This window comes from Eleginops maclovinus, chromosome 17, assembly GCF_036324505.1.
Source record: "Eleginops maclovinus isolate JMC-PN-2008 ecotype Puerto Natales chromosome 17, JC_Emac_rtc_rv5, whole genome shotgun sequence".
NCBI lineage: Eukaryota > Metazoa > Chordata > Actinopteri > Perciformes > Eleginopidae > Eleginops > Eleginops maclovinus.
Window position 1 is genome coordinate 14,444,214 of NC_086365.1, and position 22,482 is coordinate 14,466,695.

At 41.8% G+C, this 22,482-nt stretch overlaps 1 protein-coding gene across 3 annotated transcripts; it reads left to right on the forward strand.

Moving 5' to 3' along the window:
- The first annotated feature begins 980 nt into the window (after positions 1 to 980).
- Positions 981 to 22,391, forward strand: waslb (WASP like actin nucleation promoting factor b). Of its 3 annotated transcripts, none has more exons than XM_063905762.1 (11): positions 983 to 1,555; positions 8,194 to 8,328; positions 8,505 to 8,591; positions 9,314 to 9,410; positions 11,073 to 11,096; positions 14,073 to 14,256; positions 15,190 to 15,232; positions 16,749 to 16,902; positions 17,790 to 18,310; positions 18,457 to 18,565; positions 19,067 to 22,391. In XM_063905762.1, the coding sequence occupies exons 1-11, from the start codon at positions 1,451 to 1,453 to the stop codon at positions 19,126 to 19,128; spliced, it is 1,521 nt and encodes a 506-aa protein (XP_063761832.1). In that variant the 5' UTR covers positions 983 to 1,450; the 3' UTR covers positions 19,129 to 22,391. The 3 variants fall into 3 exon arrangements, with proteins under 3 accessions (XP_063761833.1, XP_063761832.1, XP_063761834.1); XM_063905764.1 differs by lacking the exon at positions 983 to 1,555 and adding an exon at positions 2,257 to 2,357; XM_063905763.1 differs by lacking the exon at positions 11,073 to 11,096 and having other exon boundaries at positions 981 to 1,555.
- The last annotated feature ends 91 nt before the right edge of the window (positions 22,392 to 22,482 follow it).

Consider the following 22,482-nt stretch of genomic DNA (forward strand, 5'->3'; position numbering starts at 1 on the left):
AAGCTCCACAGGAAATTTCTCTACCAACCCGGCAAGCGATGAAAACAGCCGTTGGTTTCATGCACATTCTTAGAACAAGGACTGTGCAAGAATTACTTTCAACAAGTCCAAAATGTTTATCCAAACTTTGTAAAACTGTGCAATAGCAAAATTCTCATCTGGAGTTGATCACAATGTAAAGTAAACACTTCTCAAAAGCTACCATCCTGCAAACAACACCCATTTATGAGCCTGACGGAGCATGTTGCAGAGCATTACAAACACCCCTGGGGGCATTGGTAAAATATGTATCAACCATGTCCTGCCCTTGTTCGAGGATACTCATGGTAGCCTCTGAACATGTCTGTTTAATTACTGAGCGCTATAAGAAAATGTGTCAAGAGGTTAAAAGGCTTTACTTCGGGATATTATACAATTTCCCCTATAGGAGTATAGAAACACTCTTAAAAGTACACTTTGAAGAATTAAGTCACACTTAGCAGTCTTACCCTTCAGGCTGTGTATAGTAACTGGAGCAGCCTTAATAGTACTTCAGTTTAGATATAGGCTATTTATGGATTATTGCAATGAAAGGGAGTGACCTCTGTGTATAATCCCTGGAGGCATTTTAGTTTCAGGAGCGCAAATCATTTTACATCTCGCAGAATGTTTATGGTCTAGGAAATAATGGGCACCAGATAACAGCTCTTTAGCTGGGCCATGACCCCTCTCTAACTTCAAGAATATAATTGCACATTATCATTATAGGGCAATTTCCATCTTGAACACCTATTCAGCCTTAAAGAGTTTAGGCTTAGCTCTGCATTAATTTTCAACTGAATAATTCCTCTCACAGGGAACATTGTATGCCATTATCTTTCCCACTTGCACCTTATTTCTTATCTCCTCCCATTCTGCACTCCAACGCATTCCTGCCATAAAAGCCACGGGCAGACTGAACTAAACCATCTCCATAGGGTGTGCGCTGAGGATTATAATTGTAATAAGCATAGTTTCCTTACTGGGATTCTACCAAAATATAGTTGTGCTGTTAACTACAAATATATACTCTTTCCGCTGTATGCTGTGCCCAAACATAATCCTTAGTGATTATGTAGGACACAGCTAGGAAACGTGCGACCCCTATTCCCAGATAGTGGACTCGTCCTTACCCTGCCATGTTGGATGGAGCTGGTTGTGGGCTTTCTGGCGGCTGGACTTCCCAGGAAACTTTTTTTTAAAAAAGCGTTTTCCTTCTTTGCTCAGTCGCTGCAGTTTTGACCTTATTTTCAAAAGGACAACTGGATCCCTAAACGACATACATTTTTTTGCACCCCTTCTTGCGGACCTCCAGGATAAACCGGTGTGAGGAGGTCCAGGAAGGCCACGGATGACCGAGGGATTGTTTATGTTGTTGGGTCTCCTATAACGAGTAACAGTCGGTGCATACTTTATAGATTGATCCCCAATAATGAGTGGACATCCGCCGCAACGTCGGCAAGCAAACGTCGGTTCCATACTCCTGACACCGCAGGAAAATGATTGCCTTTTCAACTACCTTGGCAGGAAATGCATTGTAAGTTTTTTTCCAATTAAAATGTTATTATGCTGCCTCAGAAAAAACGCTAACTGTGTGTTTCCTCGCGCGACAAACCGTTGGCTCGTGAGGTGTAACGGTTTGTTTTTGGCCTTTAGTTTGACGTTTTCCCTGGGAAATACTTTATGGGTTGGTTTGTTTTACAGCAGAAGAGGGAGATATAAACGTCCCATTTGGGAAAACCAGTTGTATCCCTGCTCCAGGCCTCCACCCTCAACTTTTAAAGCGTGACACACCTGAAAGCACCCAGGAAATCCTCCTGACACACCGCTGACAGCTAGCCTGGCTGAGCTAAGCCTAGCATTCTTTAGCTATAGAAGTGGAGTTAATAGCTGTGGTTAGGGGGCTGTTAAATCAATCAGTGGTATTTTGCATTACATAACATAGCTGAACCTTGGTTGTTTTCGGGAAGTGTGTCCTCTGAGAAGAATGTGCCCACCACAATTGTTCTAGGACGAGCTGAAACAGTCCCCAGACTAGGTTCAAAACCTGAGCAGAAAGCAGGGAGAGTGTGTGACTGCAGTCAAAAAGATCAGTAATGCACAGTCACGATTCAATATTGAGTCTGATATGACGTAACACGTGTAGCATGATTCAGCTGACTCATTTGTATGTTTGCACTGTGTCTGTAGCTTGCCCCATAGCCAGCACAATTCATGCAACACTTGTGCAGCTGCATCAAGAATATTACACAGCAGTAGCTAAATCTAACATTTCGTTGACATGTTCTTCTGTCTCCTCTTTGTGATATTGCAGGACTACAGCTACAGAACACCCACAGGCTAGTACATATTAATATTATTCAACTATATACACAATTGCAGCAGGTAAAACTAGTTAATATTCCACCAGGGCAGCAGAAGACAGGGTGTTTGACTTTGCCTTTTTTTACCTATCCATATTTTGGCTGACATGTCAAATCAATAAGGGTGTTTTAGTTATTTAATGGGTGTAAGGGTTGCCTCTGTTGTAAGGAAAATTGCACTACCACCTGTTAAGGTAGTCAAACGTGCAAATCTTCCACTTTGTGTTGACAATATTGCTCTCTGCAGTGAGGGTTTTTGTTAAATTGCCTGAAAAATGGTGTGCACGTGACATCTTAAATAGGAGGCAGAGATAGACTGGGTTAAACGTCTTTTACCTCGACTTGGATCATTGAAACCCTGTGTAAGATCAGCTAGCTGGTGCCTGAGGGGCTGTTTTATTTGAGTTGCATATCTGGTTTATTTCTTAATGATTTTGGCAGCTGCACGGTTGGCAAGTTCACAGTTTGCATTTCTGATCTAGAAAATTGCCTTATTCCCCTGACCAAAGTTGCTAGGAAGCTTTTTAAGAAACTATGTCACCAGTGATATCATCTGGAAAGAATGCCTCTCCTTCGCCTGTTACGGATAGCATTGACAGATAAGACATGTTGAAAGTGAAGGTATCGGAAGATAAATAAATGTGATCTTGGCATAGCAAAATCAAGTTTTCTCTATGGATAGAGCTTGGCAATATATCAATATTATACTGGTATCATAATATGAGGTATCATTTTAGATTTTGGATATTGTGATGACATAAAGTGTTGTATTTTCCTGGTTTTGTATACAGCGATGTCCTTTTCTGAATTCACAGGACTGTTCAAGCTTTTTCTACTATTTATCTTTACCTTCTTAGTCATTTTGTCCAAGTTACAGATGATTATGCATCAACATTGTCAGTGTGCAAATATTTTGTGAAAGTATCAACCCAAAAATATTGATTTTTGATTTACTGTAACTCTTCAAACCCCAAGTCTGCGTGCCTGTTTAACTAGACCAGACGCTGCCTTTTCTCCGGTAACTTCCCCATACTGATCATACTGTCCTCGGTGTGTACAGTACAGGTTGTGTGTATGACTGACAGAAAAGTGGCTCTCCTTCATTGTGTCTCACTGTTCTGGTGTTGACTTTGGAAAGGCTTCATTTCCTATCCCATGACTGTCAGTGGTCACATGGTGCGAACCTCACCTCCCCCCTTGGAAGCTTCCTGGGGTGTGTCTTACTACACCTGCTTTAACAAAATCAAATGACGAATGTCCTCAGGCATTCTAGCAATACTGTCACTCACTTGGGCTGAACTATTAGTCAGAATCCTATCTTTATTGCAAAATAACTTGGGCAATATCCAACTTGCATAAGGTGCAATATTAAAGTATTGTTTTGGTCAAGGCTTACAGATCGTAGTGTTCAAACTTATAACAAAGGGTGCAATTACACTGCAGTATCAGTCCAAAACATCGCTCAGCCCTGTCACTTCACATGTGAGCATAATCCAGAACATTCCTGGCAGTCCTACGCTCTGTGTGTCTGTGTCTGTGTGTCTGTGTCTGTGTGTGTGTATCTGTGTGTGTGTGTGTGTGTGTGTGTGTGTGTGTGTGTGTGTGTGTGTGAAGGAGACAGACGTTGTGTGTGTCCCCCACCAATCTAATTAGAATGCCCAGCAGTGATTTAGTGGCTGAGTGAGAGTGTGTTATGTACTTGTGCAGAAATTGTCACCTTTTTTTTTGTACGGTTCTTTGTAAGCGACACAGCCATTAATTGGCTCCGTGCAGCTGAGTTACACTTTATTTATTCTGGCTGTTAAAAGCTTGTTTGTATATTAGTTTATTCTTTTACTTTGTCAGTATAGAGATGTATGGTCAACAGTGATAGAAAGGGCATGTTTTTCTGCTGTATTGTTGCTTTAATGACATAGAAACCACGCTTCATGTTATTTTAAATCCTGTGGCTCTACTTTTTTACCAGTTCTTCTGACAGTACCTGACTATTGGCTGTTGCAGGTTCTCAAATATGGAGGTTTTCTCTCCTTTATGTCACATTAAACTGAATTTAGTTGGGATTAAGACTGAAAAAACAAGACCTTGGACTCTGAGTAACTGAATGTATTAGGTGCATGTGTTTGTAATTTATTAGCACCACTGATTTGTGAGATCAGGTTTAAAAAATGATTGATTTATTAAGTCTGTGTGTTATTTTGCAACAAAGCTTACAGAAAACACATGACATCTTCTTATTTATAAGAGCATGACTTACTCCTGTAAATGTGTAACTACTTGGATCATGTTTTAGGAAGTGCATGTTAGTACTTCCACCTGCCTTCTGCTGTGTGTCTGAATAATGCACACACACACACAGGTACGTGCACAGTGCTCTTACTCATTGGTTTTGCTCATTGGTATTCCTTCTGCTGTTCTTCCCATCAGCAACACTGTCTGACTGAGCAAAGGGTGGAAGGGGTCCAACACACACTGTGTTTGTGTGGACTGCCTGATCAGCAGTCCTCTCGTACACAAAGTCCTGTGGTCGACCTCCTCTGGTGATTTGTGCTAGTGGAACATGACTCCACTTTGCCCCCTTTCTCTCCGTCCTTCCTCCTGTTTAGTATCACCTTACAGCTTTAATATCTTGTGCTGTCATTCATATTTTTCTCTTCAGCCCTGCATCAAGCCCATCTCTTCCTACTGTACATCCCTTCCCTCCCTTAGTACACCCACACACTGTCCCTTTGTCCCTCCTCCTACACTGCCTCTCTTCCTTTTCTATGTTCCTTCCCATCATTACTTGCTGTCCTTCCAGAAGATCATGTGAAGAGGTGTGGCGAATGTGTGCCAATATGGAACAGCTTGACCAAATGGCTAATGGACCGCATTCAACATGAGTCAGCTATAGTTGGCTTACATGTCCTTTTTTCCTTTTTCACACAGAATAGAAGTTTTGATATATTCTTTAAGGTAGTTTACTAGATTCCAGATTCCCTGCATAGAAAATGACAGATTTTTTGTCTCGCTTTCACAAAATACTGAGGTTCAGTGCGGTAGTTCTCAATCCTATTAATGTTGTACTTAAATAAATGATTACGACTTTATGACATTGGACACAGCTTCCCCCCTTAGGCAAACAGCTAATGATTGATTTTTCACCTTTAAACACTTTAGACGTACTTCAACATTTGGGAGAATTCATTTGTTTCCACTCGGTTTATTCTGAATAAATGTTTCCTTAAGAGCAGAATCCAGGATTAAAATAATGGCTCGTATTGTGTGAAAGATCGTGATTGTGCAGTGTGTGTGCTTCTTCATTGTAGCACAAAGCATTTATGTGCATAAGAGAGAGAATTTATGTGTGTGTGACTGTGTGTAAGCGTCATTTATTTTTTGTCGGGTCTTGATGACGCCATAGACGCAGCTCCACTTCCTGCCTTCGGCCCTGTCAGGACCAATCAGCGCTCCACGGGCAGATGAAGCCCCGGGATTTAGCAGCATGGACACCATTAGAGTCGTTGTTGTATGGAAATTCATAGAGCGGGAATCCATATCAACCATTTGATCTGAGCTATCAAAACCAACAGAATCGAGGGCTGTAATGCCTCTAAGAGACGACAAATCATCATATTGGAGGTTTAAAATGGGATGAATGTCAATTAGTAGTAGCACCGGGCTATTAAATGAATTTAGTGCAGCGAACGTTTGGGGAGAGCTCTCTGATTGGCTGACACAGTGAGGTTATACTCATCATACACCATCACTATGATATAACAGCTCCTGTATGTGCACGTGTCACAACTCCAATTGTATAATAGTCTCTCTTCCCAGCTTTCTTTCTGTCTGCCGCAGTGGCTGCGAGTAGTCCGAATGACTATTCATGGGGGTTTTTGGGGGGCTTAGAGTTGAATTGCTTGATTTCAAGACTGTCTATTTGTTGGTAGCTACTCTTCAGAAATTGTTCTTAGAAGTGCGACTCAAAGAAATGGTAGGAAGGAACTTAGTTAGCTTCTTGGAAACTTTACCTGCCTTTTTAGAACTGCTAGCCTTAGTGCTCAATCCTCCTTTATTGCTAAGGTCAGATCTTTTTGGTCGGCTGTTACCAAGTGGCCAATATAAGATTCTAGGGTGACCTGGTCCTGACATGGCTAACGTGCACAAAAGACTATTGACAATGACGTAGCATGCGGTTGAACAGAGGCGATTGAAGCCAGAATTTACGATTTTTAATTTAGTTGATGTGAAGTTGAAGCCAGGGAATTTGTGGGCAGATGATATGATGACAAGGAGGAGCAGAAAGAGAGCCACATTTAACTTCTCTGCTACTTGTCATGCAGTAATCATTCATACAGTTGGCCAATATCAATAAAGGGACTAGGGACATGAGTTCCTCAATGTTATTGATGTTTTCCTACAGCTGTACTGTTGTTGTTGTTGTTGTCTCAACCGCTGTAAAAACAAGCACAAATAATATGCTAATAGAGAAAATAACCAGAGAAAACTCAGATCCTTGCTCTTGCTCCCTTCATCTGCTTCATTTAAACATCACATTTACATCGAGCAACTCCAGGGCTGTTTAGCACGCTAACTCCGGGAAGCACTGAGTTGAAAAGGTGCTCAGCAGCGACTCCCTGCGAGCTGCTGTTGCTTTCATCTGTGTGGTAGTAATGACTGAAGCCAGACCCCACCCCGCTGTGTGTGAGCCCCTGCAGCCTCCTGTAAACCTGCTGGAGCCTCGTTTGCTCCTATGATCACGGGTGTGTCAGTGTGTGTTACAGGTGTGCTACTCAGCGTGTGGCACTGTGGTTTTCACATCTGAAGCTTCTTGTCTTTTGGTTGTCTTAATTAATTTATGATGTTAGATTGCTGCTACCACGTTCAGTTAATATGTGTGCCGATTTCTGTGTGCAGCAAAAGGGAGAACCAAAAGGTTTTTTTCTCAGGGAAAATATAGATTTTCAAAAAAAGGCATAACCAAACAAATATGAATTCAAGCTGATTGTTTTGTTAGCCGAAAAAAGGTTAATTTTGGAAATGTTTGCATCAATTTCTATTCTATAGATGTTGACTTTTGGATCAGGAGAGTCCGAAACAATCCGATCAATCCACTACTGGAATCTACTTCTAGTATAATACCAATCAAATCAGAATAGATGTCTCACAAAAGCAGCTCCCAATTTTACCCTATGTGCAAAGCAGGCACTCATTTCTGATGTATTTTACCATTTGGAACATCCTCAAAGACGATGGGTAATCTCTTAATGTCAGGATCCATGTTTGATTGGAATTGGAAAGAAGGTATAGTCATCTCAAAGTGGACTTCCTGACTTCCTTTCTTTATCCACTGCAGAGTCACTGCTATACACACACTGACGCAGAGCTGTATCTCCAGCTGATCCTGAGTTTTGGAAAAACATGGGCTTTGCAGATCTACACAGTTGATTCCTTCAGAGACACATTGAAGGTTAAAGTGCTACCAGCAGGAGATCGTCCATGAGTCTCCTTCCTTACTGACAGAAATGTCCTCTCGCCAGTAAGACATTTAGGTTTGCTGATTCATGTAAAGGAACCCATGAAAACCTCATCAACACACAGACTTCGTTGTTGTGAATTATCCGAACAATGAGCGATTTAAGATTCAGCGTATTGGGACATTTTATGCTCTCAAATACAGCTCCTTTTAGATGGGGTCTAATTTAGGGTTTCAGCGCATGTGTGACGGGAGCTTTGGTTTGAAAGGAATCAATCTGTTTATATTCCCTTTGGACAGTATGCTTTTTATTTTGACTCGGCTATGCCTGACTCTCCCTCTCCTCTCCTCTCCCTCCAGTCCCTATCATCGGCCGTGGTGCAGGTGTATACAGCCGACAGGAACTCCAGCTGGAACAAGAGATGCTGCGGGGTGGCCTGTCTGGTCAAAGACAACCCACTGCGGTCTTACTTCATCAGGGTCTGGGACATCAAGGTGAGGACACACAGAGGATGGAACTCAGCAGCAATAATATCCAGTGGTGGTGTACCACCATTTCATATTCATAACCACCTCATATTTTTATAACCACATGATGGAGGATGTGGGATATCATTTGTGTTAGATATCATTAAGCATTTACTGATCTGTGTCTTTGTGTTTTCCTACAGGAGGGTAAGATGATGTTTGAGCAGGAGCTGTACAACAACTTCAGCATCTACCTCCCCAAACCGTACTTCATCACTTTTACTGGAGATGTGAGTGTCCCTCTTTCACCTTTAGTCGTTGTTTATTCTTATTTCATCATGGAAATGCTGCTGGAGAGGGGAGAGTATTATTTGGGATAACTTCAGGGTCTGCCTCTCATTCAAACTAGGTCTCAACACCAGAGACATTACATTGGATGAAATAGATTTGAGTCTTTGAGAAAGGGCGCTGGTACCCGTCATGAACACATGTCTTGCCTTACCTATCGTTTGTGTACATTGCTTGTATAAATCCTGCCTCGAGACATCTAAAGCGCTTAATGTGGAGACGCTTTTATTTGTGGAGCAACAACTGAGCTGGTGTGTACAGCAGCTCAGCCTGCAGCAGACAATGAGCAACATGGGACAGCTGATAGTACTGTCTATGATCCACCCCATAAAAACATACGCATTACATTAATGCACGACGTCTTGTTCTTTTTAATACTGTAAATCCTCCACATTTTAAATCGACACAGCGCTTTTTAAAATAGCTTTTATAATTGTTCTTGTTTATGCCTCATGTTCTTCTTTCTGTGTCTTTGAATGCACCGTTTACACCAACGCAAACTCACTGTGTGTGAAAACCTAGGCTGGGACTGTATCTGTGGAAATCAGTTGACTTTGCAATTGTATTCGTATTGATTTGTTTGTTGGTGTGTGTGTGTGTGTGTGTGTTCGTGTGTGTGTTCGTGTGTGTTCGTGTGTTCGTGTGTGTGGCCGTGTGTTCACAGTCATGCCAGGTGGGTCTGAACTTCGCCAGCGAGGAGGAGACGAAGCGTTTCCGCGGCCATGTGAACGAGCTCATCGGGAGGAGACAGAGGAAATCTGGTACCTACCAACTGCTGCTGCAAACCTGCTTACAAACCTTCCTCCTGACCTAACACGCTGAAAGAATGACGGGTTTAGCAAATACATTTCTTGTGTTCGACATACTTTATTGTCCGATCAAGCCTGAAATTATTCTTGCATTACAGCACCTGCATGTGCAACAAACATTTAAGATAAGACACAAGTAAACAGACTTTTGAATGGACGTTGCAATCGCTGAATACAGTATGTTAAAGACCCTTTAACGTCATCTGATCTGGGATTGAACTCTGTATTTAATTATAGGATTGACTGGTAACATGGGACCCTGTATCTCCTATTTGATGGAAACTATAGATATTTACAGTTCGATTTGTAAGACTTTTTTCCAGTTTATCAAAATTAAAACAAGAGATGCAGAAAATAGTTTTAAAAGCAGTCAATTTGTCTTGTCTGCTTCTGTCTATACTTCACTTTATCTGTCTCTTAAAAGATGCAATAGGAGGTTTTGGTTTGAATTTATCAGGCTTGGCTTGAACACAAGATCACATTCATTTCTAAACGTGTCATTTCTTCACAATGCTCAACTGCACAGACCTGGGCAAAATGCTCCTAACTTCCATACATGACCAACATGAATTCTGGGCCTGATATTTGAGTCTGTTTAAACCAATGCTCAGCAGAGAGTCATGTATTGGAAACGTGTAAGAAGGTTTTGCCTGGGTCTGCTAACTATACCATCTTCTTGTGATTTGCTACAACCTCTTCCAGTTCTTGAAACGTTTGATATCCCATAATCACCGCTATAAAACTTTGCGTCATTAAGGCGCTCTGATGACACTTACAGAGACAACTCACAAAGGTGAACAGAAAGTTTAACAGTTTTATTATGTTAAACCTTTTTAGACTCCGTACCGTCAGAGAAGCTCTCTGTAACTCCAGAATGTATTTTAGAAAAACCTCTGGGATGCATCACACCACTGCCCTCTGGGGGTTGAACAGATATACTGACCGTTTCAGGTTCAAATTAGCAAAATAAATGAAATAAGAACTGAGGCATAATATTTCTAGTTTCATAAATTGATCATGGTTATTATTCTTTTTGAATAATTAATATAACACATTGAGCAGCCCAGAATTGTAATTCTTTCGCATTAAAGCCTCTTTCCTAACTTTCTTTCCAATGAAATGAGCCGTTAATGTTTGACTGATTTGTTTATGCAACACCACACGATCTTAAACCTAGTGCCACTAATTATTACATTTCATCCCTCTGGCTTGATTAAGACCGCCTGTCTTACTACTTCCTCTCCTCGGGGTCACTTTTTAAATGGATCCTCCTTTCATCTCTTCCCCTGGGTTTCAAATGATACCGACACGTCTTCTTCTGTGATCTTCAGCCACTGCAAAACTCAAGCCTTCAGTTTTTCTGGCGTCTATGTAATACTAGCAATCGTGGCTGTGAAGAATGTCTGATTAACGTCTCCTAAAACGCGCTAACCACACGCACTCCGCTTGGCAAACTTCTCCCTAACTTTCCACTCGGTGCAGCACATGCACAAAGCCGCCGAGCCTCACACTCACCAATAAACTCTGTGTAAATGTCTGTCTGACACCTCTCACTAACACAAGCCACTGAACAGCAAAGCATTGTAACCATTCACTTTGTCTGTGTGTTCACAGAGAAGAGACGCGACCCTCCAAATGGTACGTTTTCCAATGTGTCCTGTCGTTAGCTTCAGGAATAAACACAAGAGGAGTGTAGGGTGGGAATCAGGCTTAAAAATGCACTTTTTAGGTGATCCTCATCTCTAAACTACGTGCCTTTCATGGCCCGACCTTCACTCATTATGATGCCTTTACAGAAGGAATGCATTTGCAAAAACACACTCTTTGTGGACAAGCAGCATCACACACACCCCGAGGCTGACATGCAGCATGGTTGAAAACAGCTGGCTTATTAATACGTGTGTGTGCATGCAGACACATTTCCACACATTGCTTCAGGGTCACGTGGGGTCAGATTCGGTCATTTGTGACGTATCTAAACCACCGTGTGACACCGAGCTGGTATAAACCATTCGTGGGATAATGGTTGACTTGACTCTGCTATCTAGCTTGTTTTTATGCAGAGGACCGGAGAATTAAAAGGATGCGTCCTGCTCATCATGTCTTGGATTTGTCGTTTGTGAGCAAGTGCATCTCGTGTGTGAATTGGTGCCGTGTCCGACCCACAGGAGCACCTCCTCTCCGTCTCCATCTGTCTCACTCTGGCTTCCATAAGGCATCTTATCTCAGTTACTGTCCGTCATCTCCTGTCTGCTCTCCGTCTATTCTGCCCTTTTTCTCATCATTTCTGCCCTTTCTTCGACTCTCTTCTCTCACCGTGCACATCCATCGTCTTTCAACGCCCCCTCCCGAGATTAACGTGGGATTACGCACGGATGGGGTTTTAATGTGTTACGTAAAAAAAAAAATCCAGCTCTAAATCCAGAATGATTTGCTGGGATTAGATGTGTGTTTTATCAGGGAGAGGGAGGAGACCGTGGTGGGAGTGGAGGTAGGTGGGGGCGGGGTGCTTCCCCGCTGAGACGGAAAGTCAACGGGATAGAAAATGATTGCAGAACAGATAGAAAATATGCGCAGCTCAGACACGGTTAAAACCGGGACATTTGGTGAACGATTTGCATGGAAACTCTTGCTGTGATGGAAGGAATGAGAGAGGAAACTTTAAACTGTTGGTGGGCCCTTCTTCCTTTCTGATGGCACCGCTGGACGTCTGCCTTCACAGCTCAGACAGCGTGTAAACTCCACCAGATGTCTGATGAGGATATTACCTCAGAGTCTGTCACACGTTGGCTTATTTTCAGAGCTGGTGTTTTGGAAAACCTTTGAGATCATCGTTGATTTCTTGAGAATCTTTTCTCCATGACTCAATTCTGAAACGAGACAACACGTGGATTGCGACTTACAGCATTAAATTAAAGAGGAAGTTGTCCATCTATGTTGGGAATCCTAACCTTGCAGCTCACAATATTCCTTACTTGACTGAGAAAGAACACCTCTGATCTTCCTGGAGCCAAACCACAACTCTTTAGTTTGAACCTGGATCTTCTTTGGACTCTTGTTCTCTCTGTATCGCTCATGCCCTGCGAACATCTCCCACGATGATGTTCTGCACCACCTTCCTGTCCGCTCCCTCAGAGGAACCTAACTATGAAGTCAATGGAGGAGGAGGAGGGGCAGTAGGAGGTGGAGGTTTGAGCCCAGGGAGCTGCCTCACCTCTTTACACTGCCTGGTTCTCCCTCAGGACGAACTGTATCCATCCGACGCTCCCGTCGCCGTACCCTCCGAAGAGGGACCTGGAAACCTGGTGGACAGAATGCTTTTAGGTGTCGGTATGGGCACGTGTGCGGCGAGGGAGGGTGGGTGTATCTGGGACCGGGTGAGGAGGCGACGCAGCCGCTCCGCCTCGCCATCGCCCAGCAAAACACCCAGAAGTCCGTGTAGTGAGAGTGTCAAAGGTACGGAGGCACTGCTACCTCTCAATGGTGATGTGAATCCACGTTGTCTGGCTGCACGTGTGTGACGGAGCTCCTGTGAACGCTTAGTGGGTCACATTAGTGCGTAGTTATGTGGGTGCCATGTGGCCTGTGTCCAGTTCCTGTTCTTTAGATTTATGTACAAGGCGAAAAGTGCATCTTTTATTGACATTTAATGTCAGTTTTTGTCCATTTTATGTTGGTAGTTGATCAAACTTGGATCCATATGTTATCTGTCCTATGACAATGTAGTCTCATCGCCCAATATGTCATGCATCGGACATCTTATACAGTGTGAGAAGCTAAAATAGTTGAGGGCTCATGGCTAGGCTGTATACACTTTCCGATCTGCATGTGAAGCGAAAAACCCAAATGTTAAACTAAATCCATTGTGTGTAGGGATGGTGTTCCGCCTCTTTTTGCTCTCCACATGGGATCCACACTACCTGCGTGCAACCAAAACCCCGCTCCAACATGATTGGTAGATTCCATCCAAATTGCAAACCAAAGCCAGCTTCCGATAACAAAATCTTGTTGCGTTGATGTCAGATATTGCATCATTTTTGTCTGACAACTCATAGTTATAACTGCCTGTCGAGGCCTTATTGGGATTAACATCTAGATATGACTTTACTGGATAAATGAGAGTTAAGTTAATAAAGTAAAGTCCATTCACTGTACATAGCTGACAGTTTGCATGATTGATTGGGTATGAAACAGGGCTCAGACTAAAGGATCATAGGCTCCTCAAACTGACAGAAAGAGTCCTAAAACATATTAAAAGCTTTTATATCTATGACATTGTGAACTGAGGTTGTTCTGTTTCTGTAATCTCTTCATTTTGGCCCTGAAATGTTGTTATAATCTCACATATTTCAAACCCAGAAAAGCTTATTTTTGCCAAACAGAGTCAATATTTTAGTCTGCTTTTGAAAATATGTATTACGTAAGATTGGGAACACAGCTGTCCCTGAAGGAGTCCCATGTTTGCATTTCATCTTGGACCTTATCTCCAGCCCTGTCTGTGTTTAAGAAGGTCATTTTATTCCACGTCAACAAAGGCTGTGAGATCTAATGCAAAACCCCACACCCTAAATATATACCCCTATACCCTAAACTTTATTGCCTTTCGTTCTCCAGGCCCGACGTTGCCCATGGCCACGGTTGACATCAAGAACCCGGAGATCAGCAACATGCAGCGTTACAACAACAACTCTCAGGTGAACAACATCATGCACTCGTCCTTCCCCAAGAGGGAGAAGAAGGGCAAGGCCAAGAAGAAGAGGCTGACCAAGGCAGACATCGGCACCCCCAGCAACTTCCAGTGAGTCAGACACACATCTCTTCATAACTCTTTATGATACCGTAGGACCCGAGATGCTTATTCATCTGCTGTTTATATTTGGTTTCGTCCGGGTTTGTGGAAAGACAACGAGGCTGAGCTAGGTTTGGAACTTTGGTACAGACTTTTAAACGTGTCGCAGTAGCCTAGCGACTTAATTTATATCACTTACTACATCGAAAAATTGATAATATTGCACCTTGTTTATCTACAAGAAGCCCAATTATGATGGTCAGACAAATTGAATAATTGAACATTATTGGCGATGGATGATCAGCGTTGATTTATGGTTTAATTTATATCAATAGGGATGGATGTCCGGTGGGAGTTGGCAGGCAGCAGTTAAACTGGGATTTCTGAATTGGATTGTTTCTTTTACTCTCCTTTTTTCTGTAGAGGAAGTAAAGAGGTCCTTATCCTGGATCATTAATGTTGTTTAACCTGCAAAACGCTGCTTAAATGATGGTTAAATATGTTATTCTATTCGCATCAAGACACAACTGCAGATTACATGTGTATATAAACCTCACAGTACAATGACTTCATGACTGTGGGTCGTTGAGTTTGTTCTAGTTTCTTATACGTCGCATTTGCCCAGACTCCTATATAACCCATGCCCTTATAAGGACGGGTGATCTGGACGAGGCTTTAATCCAGTCGGTTATCCTTTAGAATCTAATCCTATACAGCGTGAGGAGTTATTGGAAACGCAGGAATATCGGACCGATGCCTTCAGGAATAGTCGGAGGCAGCTCTCATGTTCTTTTAAGCGATTCTGATGGTTACCACTGGGCCCTACAAGAGGAGTGTATGGCTGCAATGTATTGAGCTTCTACTTGTGTGTTTCCTCTCTATTTTGGGGATGTGTGCTGCTTATATCTTCTCCTTCTCACCTGCTCTTCTCTTCTCTCTCAGGCACATCGGGCACGTAGGATGGGATCCAAATACCGGTTTTGATGTAAGTTCAAAACAAGACTGTGTTTGTTATGTGTTCATCTGTCTCTCACATCGTATGCAACCTCCAGATGTTCCTAAAACTTGGCCCTGTTCCTCAGTCATACATCCCTCATACAGACAGACCCTTCAAATGTAATTTCTCCTCCAAAAATATGAAACCGAGCCGCGCAGCCAAGTCATCAGGAGGGTTACACAAGGATATATTTGAGAGGGAAGAGACTCAACCTGCATCTGCATAATCCATGGACTCGGTCCCAAAAAAGGCATCATCAGTAATTATAGCGTGTGGGATGATGAGTGCCAGATCACGCAGGTCAGAGGACTTACCGTCAGAAACTGAAACAAAATGAATTCAGATGATTTCATAACTTTAAAGCTTTCAAGGACTGATTTAATTGGATGACGTCAGTTGAATAAAGCTTGATCGCCTTTTAAAACCCTCATAAGAGATATATTTCATAGTCTTGCTACATTCTTTTCTATCCTTACACTAAAGGTAATGTAGGTAAATCATTTCATATAGAAGTGATAATCCACCTTAAAGTAACACTTTAAAAGGTCTGGAGTTTTCTGTACACTGGGTTAGGGTTAAAACTGGAATCCATGTTAGTAATAATGGACATAAACAGTTACATGTGGAAGGAAATACACTTCAACTCTGAAGATGAGGATCTTAACATTTGGACTTTAAAAAAGAGTAATAAAATGAGTAGAAAAGAGAGAGCAAACTCAACATGATACATGTCTGAAAAACAGTCATACAAATTACAAAATAATATTGCTTTAATTGATTTATATTCCGACTTTTTAGAATAAAAAATGCATGCCTACAAATATACCATATACCTCCATCTCCTGCAGGAAGATCATTTATTTTATTTTCATTTCACTCCTACATTGTTCCACATCCCTCAACTTAATAGCACGTGTGTTTAAAATAAATAAGGGTGTCGGCAGGTTTGTGTATCTTGCATTGTTTACAAATCTGCCAAGAGCATTAACCGCACACTCAACCCAGGAACAGGATATAGGGGCAGGCGAGGCTAAATCAAAACCCAGCATGCTGTATAGTTCAGAGCACTGTATGAGAAAGGGAAGCATTCAAAAAGGGGAACTTTAGTAACAAATAGTGATGATTAAATAATGATTTTTCTTCCTGAAAGACGCACATAAAGGTCCTGCATTGTAGTGTAACCCCCCGCCACCAGGGGGCAGCATAACAGCTGATATTGTAGGTTTTTTTTATCTACTTTTCTAAAGTTGTCACAAGAGGAAAGTGTAACTTCACAAATGATTCACACATGCTTCTGTGTACTCCTTTTTTAAATATCTGATTCTACAGTATCAGCTGACGAGTTTTGATGAGTTTTTCCTCTCAGGTGAAACTAAAGTTTGATGTAAATACAGTTTTTAATTAATGTGCCTAATGAGAATGATCAGTAGTGTCTCTGTTCGATTTAAGACCCTTTTGTAGTAATTCAGTACAATAAACCTAATCCAAAAATCCGTTCTTTCAGCTGAATAACTTGGACCCAGAGCTGAAGAATCTGTTCGATATGTGCGGCATCTCCGAGGCTCAGCTGAAGGACAAGGAGACATCCAAGGTCATCTACGACTTCATCGAGAAGAAAGGAGGCGTAGAAGCTGTCAAAAATGAGCTACGGAGACAAGGTAACAAGCTTTACATGTAGGGAAAACTGATTGGGTTCGGCCCTGGAAAGATATTATAGATTATATTATCGTACGGGTAAATAGAAGAGGAGAGATCCCATACTTTGGACAGTAATCTAACTGTGTGGTGATGTTGTCCTCAGGTCCGCCCAGCTGGAGCGGTAGGTTCCTGTGCATGCTGCTGTGCATGTTTGAAGTTTTTGCAATTACTAAGTTAGCTCATTGTTTGCTCTTTTGGTTTGTTCTTGAGTTTGATTTTGATCGTTATCTGACTCTGGAGACAGTAAATATCAATAACAAGAGGCTAAACTAGACTGAAGGCTGCATCGCGCTTTCAAGAAGAGTCCGAGCTGAAGTTGAAAGGTTAATAAAGTTGAATAAACAAAAAGGAAACCACTGATAACTTACCTAGGAACACACAGTAAATAAAACAAGCTCACCCTCTGTCATCTTTCAAAGTGGTGAAGACAAACGATAATAACACAACTAATAAACTCAAAAGCATTTTGTTTCACACAATCAACGTTACAGTTTCTCTCAGCAGGTGAAGGATGCCCCCTGTGGTATGTACATGTAACTGCATGATGCATTTTTGACAGAAGTGCTGTGAAATTCTTTGTGAGCATCCAGATCTTCTGTCCGTCGCTTTTTATGAACGTATTTTTAGAGAGAGATCTGGATGTTGCTCCCGGCTGCAGTGTGCTGTCTGACTGATCATAGGTAGATTCAGTGAACTAAACAACAATGAAAGTCAAACAGAATGAAAATAATAAAACAAAAACTACAGAGATAACGAATAAAGTAAAGTCACAGAAAAGTGAGATTTTAAAAGTGACTTCATTTTGAAATGTTTTAAAGTTTTCTGTTCGTTGTGATTTCCTCCCCAGCTCCTCCGCCCCCTCCATCCAGAGGCGGCCCTCCTCCTCCACCTCCCCCCCACCACGGCTCGGCCCCACCACCCCCTCCTCCTGCCAGGGGTCGAGGTGCGCCACCGCCTCCTCCCCCCTCCAGAGCTCCCGTCTCCGCGCCCCCTCCTCCTCCTCCTTCCCGACCGGGCATGTCCGCTCCTCCTCCTCCGCCCCCACCGCCAAGCCGAGGCGCACTCCCGCCTCCCCCTCCGCCGGCCCACGCCTCCATCCACGTGGCTCCTCCCCCACCGCCTCCTCCTGCCTCGATTGGAGGACCGCCGCCTCCCCCTCCTCCTCCACCACCTCCCGGACCTCCGCCACCGGCCCCGCCGCCGCCCGTGGAGGCTAACGGAGGGGAGGTGCCCAAGTCGGCCCTGCTGAGTCAGATCAGAGAGGGCACCCAGCTGAAGAAGGTGGAGCAGAAAGAGAGGCCGGTGTCCAGCAGCACCGGCAGAGACGCACTTCTGGACCAAATCAGACAAGGAATCCAACTCAAAGCGGTCAGCAGTCAATCAAATATCAGAGTTCCTTTATTAGTCCCGCAAAAACTAAGTGACTTAAATAACATATTAGCGTTGAGACATACAAATGTTGGGATATTTATTCACCTTTATCCTGTGCTTTAACTCGTGTCGCTTCTTTACAGAGGGAGGAAAATAACGATTCAGCTCCTTCCACCCCCACCCCGTCGGCAGGCATCGTGGGGGCTCTGATGGAGGTGATGCAGAAACGCAGCAAGGCCATTCACTCTTCAGGTACAACCTCAGAAACCTCCACCATCTACCTGACCCTCAACACTCTTATACTCTTTGTTTACGTCAGACTGTACTTCAGGTGTAGTACCCAAACTATATCAAACATGTATACATTAATAAACACACATATATTAAGTTGTGATTATTTCACTGTTCCTTTGAGTGGATTCAGAAGTATACCTTGCCTCTTAAACTTCTAAAAATGCAGCAGTTTGTTGACATTTTGCGTCACTAAGAAATGACACACTGTCGTCCAAAATAAATCTGACTTTCACCACTTCCTCTTCAGTCTCAAACGTCCCTCTTGGTCCTTTTTATTGTATTTTAAGCCTCTGTCAGGGAAATACTTCTTCCCTTGAAGTAAGAAAATAGAAAGTGAAGGGTTACTCTTGAACAGACGGAAGGAAATAAGACACTTGTTGCCATACATACAAACGTTATCTTGTGAAGTCTGGAAAATGCACTTGGTTTATCTACAAGTGAATCTCTTTTTCTCCATAGATGAGGACGATGACGATGAAGATGATGAGGACTTTGAGGATGATGATGAATGGGAGGACTAGCTATATCTCATTGGCTTTTTTTCTTTCTACCCTCCCTTATCCGTGGATGACACTAAAATAGTTCAAAACTCTAAATGTAAATGATCTATCAACTCGCTGTATATTTTTGTTGCCTTTTTATGCTTTTTTTTTTATTAATCTGTGCAATACCTCATTTCATCTGTGATAGTTTTCATATCTGAGGTCTTAGTTTCTCTATCTCCGGCTCTATTCTATGTCTTGATAGCACCATTTGAACTTGTTATTCCATCTCTCTGCATCCTTACCGCCATCTGTCGCTTCATACCTGCCTCCACCCGTCACACTTTCTCTCTTCCAGATTAGCACGTTCATCAAATTGTCGATTTAACCTCTAGCGTTAAACGTTTTTCTTTAGGTCAGTGAGTGAAGGCGGGGCTATGTCGCCACAAATCTTTCATCAATCGTGTCTTCAATGTCAGGAGGGGGAAAAAACTATTTTCATAACCTATTGCTCTTTAGTTTATTTTTACTTATTCAAAGGAACCTAGTTTAGCGCTCATATTTTCTTAAAACAAAGAAGAAGAGAAAACCTAAAATGCTCTTTTTTGAAATATTTAGCTTCATTCGCTGTTGACTGTACATTTTCTCCAGAGTTTGAGTCTTGCTATATTTTTGCACAGATTGAAAGAGGCGACTCGGCGCATGAATACAGGACATTTTCAGATCTGTTACATCTTGGAACATGTGCTTTAAAAAATGAAGCACTTGGACACTAAGCATTACAAAACCCAACACACTACAACCAGTATACACATGTAGATAGCCCACAGTGTTATGTCGGCTATTCGTTGTGATTTATTGCTAATTTTTTTGTTACTGTTACACTACAGATTCAATTGAAATTGTGCTTCTTTTCTTTTTATCTTTTTTTCAGAGTATTAATAAATGACTGTTTGTTGGAATCAGGTCATTCATTATGTAGAGCTTAAGGAATAAAGACATTTTAGTTTTACACACCTGACGCTTGTACCGGTCCGTGTCTATATTCTACTGTACTGAACCAATGTAATGTTTTTCCTGTAGACACGAAGTGCTGACACAGTTAGAAACAATAGATCCATAGCATTATTCAAAATAATATCAATATTTTCTATATATCTAGTAAATCATGAGGTAGGAATGGCTTATTACAGTGCTTAATGATTCCCAAATAGATACCGACATGTATTTCATGTTTAAATCATATTTCCACATAGTTACTAGCTGCTTCTTATTTGATAAGACAATCATAGTGGCATGACTTGTCCAGATGTGGTAAATCCATCAAGCCAAAGTTCAAAACAAAGTGAAACTTAAGAAAATATCCTTTTATTTTAGCATTTGTGGTTTTATGGCCTATGTTGACACGCTAACAATTCAGAGTAACTATTTTGAAGCTGAACTTTAGCTTGCTAAACAGCAGCTACTTTAAACACAGCTAATAACTACAATAAGTACATTAAAACCTACTGTTATGGTATGACAAATGGAGACAAACAATGTATTTAATTGAACAATATCTAGCTAAAGTTAGCTAACGTTAGACTCTATATGCTACCTGGTCATCCCAGACCAGGCGAAACCCCCGAGTAGGCCTATTGCTAAAAATGTTATTCCTGAATAATTCATAACGTTTTGATTCCTCACTTTAATCTTCGCGTTGTATGGCTCTTATCTGCTAACCCCATCTTACTTTTAGGTCACAAATATAAATATTTGACTTCCAGTCTGCTATTCTTTTTATTTTTTATGATAGCAATATTAGCATGCTACTCGTTAGCATGTGTAAATTGCTAACGAGTAGCGGTAGCCGCCATCAATTCCGACATACCCCCATTCCGACATTGACGTCTAATTGTCGAAGTGGAAGCAGTTCCATTGTTTTCAAAGCTCCCACCACTCCGACAAAAAAAACGTCCCGTCATTCCGACATTAGGGCCATTAATGTAATAAGGGAAATGGGTCCTATCTTGCAGTAGCCTATTTGCTTGCGTGCTTTCTGTAGTCCGTGTGTAAAAAAAACATGAAATCTTATGAAAGCATTCTACACTATTAATGTATGGGGTGATGCATCACACAATCAAGATAACCAACGTAAAACACAACTGATGGACTTTGAGGGCAAGCGACTGGTAGCGACGTGTCGGCATATAGGCTAGGCTACTATAATACTACTACTACTAATAATAATAATAATAAACTTTATTTATACAGCGCTTTTCTTGAACAGAATCACAAAGTGCTTTACAGATAAAATAAACAAAATAGCAACAACAACAACAACAAAAAGGGTTAATACAAAATAAACAATGACAAAATTAAACTTATTTAAACCCTTCAAAAGCTTTGCGGTATAAATGAGTCTTAAGGAGAGACTTAAAATGTGTGACAGAATCTGCCAACCTTAGTTCCTCAGGCAATTCATTCCATAATTTTGGAGCTAAGACGGAAAAAGACCGGTCTCCTTTACTTGCAAGGCGGGACTCAGGGATGGTTAATAAGCCTGCCTGCAGACCTCAATGTACGGGTAGGACGATAGGGCACTAACAAGTCTGAAATGTAATTGGGGGAAAGGTCATGAAGAGCTTTAAAAGTTAAAAGAAGAATTTTAAAATTAATTCTCCAGATTGGGAGCCAGTGAAGTGCTGCTAGGATATGTGTTCACACCTTTTAGTCCTAATGAATGATGATGGGTAGCGGGCGGGTGTGGATATCAATTGTTGAAAAAAAAAAGCATTGCCTCGGGTGGATGGCGGGTGGATTATTGATAGCTGCGGGTGCAGATGACATTAGGCTCATCCGTGGTTCTCAGGATGTTGGAATTTGATACAGGAACCGTGAAGATAAATTGAATAAAAAAAAAAATAATAATAATAGGACTGTCGGAATGGCGGTACTAAAATATGTCTGATATCGGATGTTCCATGTCGGAATAGCAGCATGTCTGACAAATAGCATGTCGAAGTGGCAGGATGTCGGACTGGGGGCATGTAACCCGAGTAGCATGCTAGAGACGTTTTTACCACAGTGTAATAAAGATCCAACAAACACAATGGCCCGTCAAAATGTGTTTTTCTTTTTCTCTGTTTAACTTATTTGTCTTTACGAGAACAATCCCCACTTGTTGGATGTAAGAACTGACCTCCTTTGTCAAGATACTTTTAGGGGGAAACCATAGCCATGTTGTCGCTAATGTTAGCTCCTGTAGCTGTTAACAAATAATGATTCATACATTGTTCACTCCAATAAAAGGTTGGTATTTACATACTTTGCATGTTGGCTTCCTTTACCTTCAGAGCCTCTAATAATAGATGTTCCTTACCAAATATGTTTTTAGGATCCATCATTTCCAGT